The sequence below is a fragment of the Hipposideros armiger genome, unplaced genomic scaffold (assembly GCF_001890085.2).
Source record: "Hipposideros armiger isolate ML-2016 unplaced genomic scaffold, ASM189008v1 scaffold_94, whole genome shotgun sequence".
NCBI classification, from domain to species: Eukaryota; Metazoa; Chordata; class Mammalia; order Chiroptera; family Hipposideridae; genus Hipposideros; species Hipposideros armiger.
Genome location: NW_017731444.1, coordinates 539,255 through 547,139, shown reverse-complemented (window position 1 = coordinate 547,139; position 7,885 = coordinate 539,255). Strand labels below are relative to the sequence as shown.

At 57.5% G+C, this 7,885-nt stretch overlaps 1 protein-coding gene across 1 annotated transcript; it reads right to left on the bottom strand.

The window, feature by feature from the left end:
• Positions 1-459: 459 nt before the first annotated feature.
• On the bottom strand, positions 460-6,791 carry CPXM1 (carboxypeptidase X, M14 family member 1). Its single transcript, XM_019645700.1, has 14 exons — positions 6,553-6,791; positions 5,127-5,291; positions 4,820-4,929; positions 4,563-4,702; positions 4,366-4,456; positions 3,583-3,733; positions 3,409-3,497; positions 2,954-3,077; positions 2,676-2,872; positions 2,410-2,589; positions 2,027-2,324; positions 1,709-1,848; positions 961-1,063; positions 460-839 (listed from the first exon to the last, which is right to left on the bottom strand). Exons 1-14 carry the CDS (start codon positions 6,722-6,724, stop codon positions 598-600), a joined length of 2,202 nt encoding a protein of 733 aa, XP_019501245.1. The 5' UTR covers positions 6,725-6,791; the 3' UTR covers positions 460-597.
• Positions 6,792-7,885: the final 1,094 nt, after the last annotated feature.

The window sequence follows — 7,885 nt, the reverse complement described above, 5'->3', positions numbered from 1 at the left end:
CTAAAGTCCTAGAGCCATCACCTCTATTGCATCCTTGGCCATTTGAGTCTCTGTTGATCTGCAGTGCTGTATTTCACATGTATCTCCCATCTGTGCTCCCACAGCAACTGGCCTCCACCTTGGCACACCTCACATTGTACTGAACTGCCCCCTCGACAGAGCCTCAGGAGGTTGGGTGGGCACTGCTTATCCTTGACTCCTTGCATGCTTGGCACTGAAAAGGTGCTTCCTGAATGTTTAACAGCACTGTATGGAGCCTGCTGCAGAAGTTGATGGCCTGATGAGATGAGCTGCCCTGCTAACCCCTAGGTTCACAAGTATCCAAGTGGAGTCCTTTTTCTACACTATTTCTCTGCAAGTCAACTGATAGGAGTGTGCAAGTATATGCAGAATAAGATGAAGGAGAATCTGAGGCCTGGCCCCTGGGGAGGGTCTGGGACATAGACTACAGGACTATTGGCTGAGGTGCCAAGTAGCTTTAATGAGCCCAAGCACCTCTTACCCACTTTTTCCCTCCCTTCCCATTCTCAGTCCCCCTCCTTCAGTTCTGGACAGGTCCAGCCTGTCCAAGGCTCTGTAGCTTTCCAGCTGGAGGTGTTAATCCTTCTGACCCCTCAGCCGCTCCAGCCGCCTCCGAAGGTCTGGGGGCACCTTGGCCCCTGCTGCCAGCAGCTCTCGCAGTCTCTGTTTGGGAGTCTTGGTAAGGTGGAAATTGCAGGGGACAGGGCCCTCTTCAAAGGTGACCCGGCAGCTCCGTGTCACTGAGTGGTAGCCCTCAGCGCTGGCAGTCACCATATAGTCCCCTGGGGTCAGCAGGCGCCAGTAATCCCCGCCCCACGCTGAGAGGTGAAGAGCAAGATCAGGCCCCAATGAGCCTCAGCTTCTGATCCAGCCTAAAGCCCTCCCACACCTCAACCACCACCACCACCCCTCGCCCTGCCCCCTCCCCGCCACACACACCCGTTGTTACATCATGGTTAATCCCATCCACAGCAATGACAGCATCAGCAATCCCGAGCTCTGTGTCCTTGTCCCGAACAATTCCCGCAATGCCCATGCGCACCTGTGTGGGAAAAGGTTATCAAAGCCCTTTCCTTTCTGCCTGAGAACATGACCTTCAGTTCCTTTTCTAACTCTGTTGCCCCGCAAACTTGATAACAGCGGTACATCTGCTACATTCTTAGCTGAGAATACTCTGGTAAAAATATCCCCTGCTGATAAGTTGCATCAGGACTGGGAGAACTACAAATAGTTCTCTAAGGCTTAGCTTAGGGCTTCCCCAAGTTCAGTGACCCTTGTTACAGGCTTATCATTTTGGAACTCTTGGAAGCTATACTTATGGATCCATTGCAAAGGACATGAGTTGCTGCAGAATATAAAGTGTCTGTGCCACAGCGCTTCCTACACTTGTTTAATGTGTCATTTCTGAGAACAGCCCTCCTGAGAACAGCTCTGGGACAGCTCTGTGGACCACCTCCTAGAGTGCTACGGGGTCTACTCCTACTAACAGTGTCTGATGCTGCCCTGCTGGCAAGCTGTGCTTCCCGCCCTATGGTCCTACAAGTCAACCTGATGGCCCATGGCATCTAGTGAGTCAGAATGCTCAGCAGGACCTTAGATGACCCCCTGGTGGGAGCTGAAACCTGAATGGAGAGCAGGCAGGTCAAGAGCCACATGGGGAGACTAAGGGCAGGGATTCAAGTCGGACCTGTTCCAGGTAGGTGAGGAGGGAGTCTTTGTTGTTCTCCCACTCCTGGGGAAGCTCACTCTTGTGAGGGAACTTGTCACAGGACAGCTCCACAGTGATCTCAAAGCAGTTGGTGTGTAGGTAGCTGAAGTCATTCATGCCTATAGGGGAACCACAGACACTGGAGCCCAAAGGAGCAGGATGGGAGCCACGCCTTCCTGGTGCCTTTCTCGGGGAGACACTCTCCCGTGGGAATTGACACCAGAGCTGTATGTGACAGTAGATTGTCTTATTGGGGTAGGACATGGGGACAGGGTTATTCCACCCTCGGGCACATACTCCCAGGGACTGTGTGCCAGTCAGCCCCGTTGATGACGTTGCCATACAAGGAGAAGTCCTGGCTGTGGCAGGGTCGGCGATCTGGGTCCTGCATGGCCCGATTCGTGCCAGCATAGACGGTGCTGAGCCAGCGAAACACGGCATCATCCGGGGTGGGCGTGAGTTCACGGGCAGCCCACGGGGTCCGAGTCATGTCGAATGGATAGGACACCACAAGCTCACCCCCATGGAGGTTGGCACTCAGCACAAAGGGGATCCGTTTCATCCACTCGATCACTGCCCGTGTTTCAGGAGCCACCTGGACAGAAGCAGGTCAGGAAGGGCAGGAGACAGAGACAAAGGGCCCCAGGGTGGCCCTCCACCACTGCCCCCAGAATACTCACAGTGGCATTGGGCAGGGTATAATAAGTAGGCAGTGGCAGATGATGGTTGGGGACAGTGTCAGGCACTAGCCCGTCATCCTCTGCTTCCCACAGTGGTGTGTTGAGGTCAGCAAAATTATGGTTAAGGTCAATGCCCTGCTGGGTCCAGCGGCCCTCTGCCCAGCCCACCAGCTCTGAGCCCTGACAGGAAAGGGACTTGTTCAGGCAAGCAGGCTCCAGGCACTGGGGAAGCAGCAGCAGGGTGGCCCTCGTGCCAGGTAGCCTACCCGGCGGAAGGCAATCTCATAGCCATCAGGGTTCATGGAGGGCAGCAGATGGATGCGCATCTCTGTGAGCAGCCGGGTCACCCGTGGGTCCCCTCGCAGGAACTCGTGGCACAGAAACTGCATCAGGAGCAGGAGCAACTCCCGCCCCAGGGCCTCATTCCCGTGCATGCCAGCCACGTAGCGCACCTCCGGCTCTCCTGGGAGCACACAGGGGCTCACAGCTGGCTCGCCCCCATGCCCTTCCCTGTGCCTACCTCTCCCACCCCACCTGCCAGTACCCAGTTCATGCTCCCCAGGCTTGTCTGACATTTCCATCACATACAGCTTCAGGCCCTGCTGGCTCTTCCCGATGCTGTAGATGCGGGTGATGTTAGGGCACTGCTCGTTCACTTGCTTCATCAGCTGGTGGGGGGGTGGGGAGTGTGGCATGGGAGGATGAGACCCAGGGGTCAGACCCCATGTGGCCGTGGAAGGACTTACAAAAGCCAGTAGTGGCCCACAAAGAGGGGGAGAACCATGGCGCAATACAGGAAGGGGGCAGCAGCAGACAGAAAGGCTCAGATAGGGGAGATGCCATAACAAGGGGAACTAGAGCAGAGTTTAGGAGCTAACAGGGAAAAAGCGTGACAGCAAGGGTGGGAGAGAGGACATGAGGGCTGTCCCGGCACGTTAGACCCTGGTGGGAAGGGGCCCTGAGATAGGCAGCTCCTCCCTCCTAGTGGTTATGTCTGACCTTCCTCATGGCCTTATAATTGTGATGCTGGAAGTCCAGAGGGTCAGAGGATCCCAGTGCAGGGGCCTCGGGGAATAGGCCATTAGGATCTAGAGGAAGGTGAGTTCATGGGAAACGGGTGAGCGCACAGTGGAAGTTATACCCTGCCCATCCAGCCCTTGTCCTACTGCCCACCTGAGACTGGGCAGGCCAGGATCTCTGCCCGGAGGCAAGCCGCGCCTCCCTGGAGCCAGGTCTGGGGCAGCAGGCGAACGAAGCGGGCCACCTGGGGCTCAGGCAGGAGGTTCAGCACTGATGTCTCTGGGTCCGAATTGGCAGGAAATACCTGGGGGCATCAAGTCTTTTGGTGGGGCTGCTCAAACACCAGCAACCTGGCCTAGGACTCAGGGAAGGTGCTCAGGCCTCCAAACTCCCCATCAAACCCACACTGGTGGACTCAGCTGGAGACTTGCACTCAGTGTCAAACACGGACCCTGGCCCACAGCCCCTGCCAAAGGGCAGCCTTAGGCAGCCATGCTTTCTGGCTGAGTCACAGCTCATTAGACCAATATGGCCATGTGACTCAGGAGCAGCCACTCCTAAAGCTAACCAGGACCCCACTCTGTAGCTTGGTGTATAAAGGGGTCCATGAGATGGAGAGGTGAGAGGTGATGAAGGACCAGAGACCTAGTGTTAGAAGGGGTGTTCCAGCAGGAAGCTGTGGCATGAAGTGGCACCCACCCCATGGAAGAAGTATTTGGGGAGAATGCGGCCATGTTCCAAATTAGCCTGGCTCCCAAGGCTGCATGCTTGGCCCCACCCATCCTGACAACAATCCCTTTTCTCCTGGAATGCCCAAGTGGGCATCTGTTTCTTATCCCCAGAGAAGCCCCAGCCCAGCCCAGCCCAGCACCCAACAGTGGGCTGGGTGCCCAACTCCCAGCATAGAGGGCCCCAGCCACTTATTGCATCACGTACCATGTCCATCCCACTGCTGCGGTTCCTACTCCCCCACCAGGTGCGACTGTCATTGCTGAACTGGACCTTGTATGAGGTGACCCAGTCATACCTGGCAGAAGAGGTGAGGAGACATCATCGGCGGCCCTCAGGACTCCCACATCCCCGCCCTCTTGAGTCTTCCCGTGACTTCCCGGCCTTAGGCTAACCCGCCTTACCTCCAGATAGAGTTCCTGCCCTGGGTGATAATGCCTGAGAAGCGCGTGGGGTGCCTAGCATCCACCTGAAGCCATGGCTCGGCGTCCTGCTGCTCGGCACACCAGGCCCCATCGTACAGATCACCATCCTCCAGGCCTGACTGGGGGCACAGGACATGGTGATCAGGCCCACGTGGGCAGTCAGGGGTGAGCCAAGATTGGGGGGGGGCAGGAAAGAAGGTTCTAGGGGTTGCCTTGCTCTGAGCCAGGGTCCTGACCTGGATGTTGAGCCGTCCTCGATGTGGTCCAAGACCAAAGGACTGGCTGCTGGATGCGTCAAGCTGGTTGTCTAAAACTCGCAGAGACTCCAGGCCCAAAGGTGGACAGTCTGGGGAAGGGACACAGCAGTGAGACAGGACCAGCGAGAGAGTGGTCAGGGCAGATGGAAAACTGAGTCTAAGCTTGCCCGTGTACGGGGAAGGCTGCAGACATGCCTATGTCTATGTCGGTGAGGTCAAGAGTTAGGTTAGTACATATGTGCCCCAGGGGATGCAAATTTAGGCAGAGCCCCTAGAGGAGTGGTACCTGGTTCTTGCTCCTTGGGGAGGTCAAGGGCTCCTGCAGGGCTGATGGTGGTCGCCACTGGCTTGGCAGTCACCAGAGGACCGGGGTGAGTTAGCTTCTTTCGCTTCTTCATAATAACCTTTTTCTTCTTGATGATGCGAATCCTGACATGCTGTTGTGAGGTCCCTGGGGACCAGGAAGGCACAGCACCAGGGGAGGGAAAGATAGCATAAAACTCCAGATGGAGAAATCTGCCAGCCCAAGAGTGCCTGTAAGCCCACAGCAAGCCCCAATCACAAGTATCTAAGGACCTGAGCATGGACTTAATGGCCTGCCCGGTCTGACCCCAACTTGTTTCTCCAGTCATTTCCCTGGCTCCTTCTCCTTTCTGATGTGACTGCATGCTTGGCCAGCCTCCTGGGACCCTCTCCAATGGAGAGCTACACCGAGCCACTAGAAACTATTTGATTGCTCCAAAGAGCTCAGTTTAGTTCTTTACCTCCAGGCCTTTGCACTGGCTGTCCCCTCCCCATTATACCACCCACCACCTCTGATTTTATTGCCTAATTCCCTTTTTTCATCACATCTCAGATGCCCTTCGAGGAGCCCTCCTTAGTTCCAGGCTCAGTCTCCAAATGCCCCAGGGCCGCCTCCATCGTTGCGTCTGCCCTCTGGGTTGTGATATCCTGTCCTCAAATCCATGTCTGCCTGGGTGCTCAGGCCTCCCAGGGCTGGGTCGTGTCCTGCTCACCCTTTAGCACAGAGCCTTGCGCCGGGCAGATGATACTAGTTCCCCACCCACCCAAGCCCCACAGGAACCTTTAGAATGTGTTTGGTGTCCCTGTGCCTTTGAAAGTGTGGTTTTCTTCTTGGTTGCCCTCCTCTTCAGCTCTTTCTGATCCAGAGATGCTCACTCTTTGTGAGCAACAACATTGTTCATTTGCCTCCTCTGAGAAGCCCTCCTTGATTGCCATCCCTCCCTAGACAGTGCCCCATTCCTCCAGACAGCCTCAGCAGAGTGCTCTCCCTTCTTTCTCTAGTTCCTTCCTTCTAGCCCCTGCTTCAAGCTCTCTCCTACAGTCTTGCTCTGAACCTCTTAGCGTCAATGCCTTTGTCTGCACCTCTTTCTCCCCCCCTCCTCCTGGCTCTGGTCTCAGTTTCCTCATCTGTGAAAAGGGAAGGTTTGGGGCTGGAAGAGGCAGCATCTCACTGGCTTCTGTCCCAGGACTGCTGACTTGTTCTGGCCTGGAATTGGGGCTGCTGAGTCAGCATCCATTGCACAAGGCGGAAAGAGTGTGAGTGTGTGTGAGTGTGTGTGTGTGTGTGTGTGTGTGTGCGTGCGGTGTGGTGTGTGTGTGTGTGTGTTGGGGAAGGGTCGTCACACAGGGGATGGATGTGGGGGACAACCGACCTGAGGGAGGGGTGGGCCCTGGGGCCGGGAGCTCACCGTTATTCTTTCCCGCTGGCGGCTGTGCCGGGCTGCTACGCGGGGCCGGGGTCGAGATCCGGGCCTCGGTGGTCGCAGACGGCGCAAGGCCCAGCACAGAGGTGCCGGGCGTCCCCAGACCCTGACCGACGGCAGGCGCGAAAGCGGCCAAGGCGAGCAGGAGGCCCCACATGGCGAGGTCCACAGGTGGGAATGCGCGGGGCCCGGGCGGTCGGTGGGTTTGTCTCTTCCTGCCGACTGCTCCGGAGCCCCCCGCCCCTTCCTGCGGCAGCCACACGCCCCCTGCGGCCTGCAGCCAGCCCACAGCCCGCTCGCTGGCCTCGGACCCGGGAGGGGGGGGAGGGGCGGGGCGGAGCTAGCCGGGCGGACCCCCGACGGGCCGCTGAAGGTCACTGCGCTCACCATCCATGCCCCTCCCTCTCTGGCCTCCTTCCTGGGCTGAGCTTCACAATCTGCAAAGCCCCTCGTCAGCCTCGATTCTACTGTGAGGCGCTTTGACCTGTAGTGGGCACCTACTTTGTGCCATGCACTATGCCAGGCTCTTCACATGTGGCCTCTCAATCCAACCTCATTTCACAAACTGGTAAACTGAGGCTCAGAGCGGCTGTTGACTTGGCCAAGGCAACAAAGCTGGGCACTCTGGAGGAGGAACCTACAACCCAAGAGGGACATCCAACTAGAGCCAGAGGCTGCCCACCTAGGCAGGTGGGACAAAAAGAATGAGGGGAAACTGAGGCGGGGGTGGGGTCGGGGGCGGCAGGAGGGCTGGCCCTTCAGGAATCTAACAGACAGCCCAAGGGGCGGCGCGTCCCACCACCAGCACCCCAGCCCCGCCTCTCCTCTCTCCTTTCCCTCCCCTCCCCTCTTCCTTTGCTCTCCCGGCTGCCACGTTCTGGCGTTACATAATCCAAGGGGAGAAGCCCCAGCCGATACCCAACGGGCGGGGGCCGGGGTGGATGTGCTGAGGCTTGATGGGCGTCCTGCCCTGTAGCCTTTCTTACCGCTCCCGGGGCCAGCAGCCCTGGGTCTTTGTCCGCGGGACTGCACTCATCCCGGGATTCCAGAGCGCAGGACCCTGCCCATCCCCCTCGGAGACCTCTTTGACTCACTCTAGGGTCGCCTCCCCAGAAGAAAGGAAATGCGTCCAATGTGCGCCTCTGGCAGATGCTCTGCCCTTGCAAGGAACTCGCAGGGAGATACTGCCATGCCCATGTGGGAAGCGATGCCCAGAGGTGGCCAGGGATCCTCTGAAGGACGCCGAGCCGTGAGCAAATATTTTTTGTAGGGCCATTATCTACATAAACAATTTGAATCACCCAAAGTCAGCGTCTCA

Coding starts and splice junctions, on each gene's coding strand:
- CPXM1 (XM_019645700.1), bottom strand. CDS start 6,724: ATGTGGGGCCTCCTGCTCGCCTTGGCCGCTTTCGCGCCTGCCGTCGGT. Junction 3,498..3,582: donor CCTGGCCTGCCCAGTCTCAG/GTGGGCAGTAGG, acceptor ACCTTCCTCTAG/ATCCTAATGGCCTATTCCCC. Junction 1,849..2,026: donor CTGGCACACAGTCCCTGGGA/GTATGTGCCCGA, acceptor GTTCCCCTATAG/GCATGAATGACTTCAGCTAC.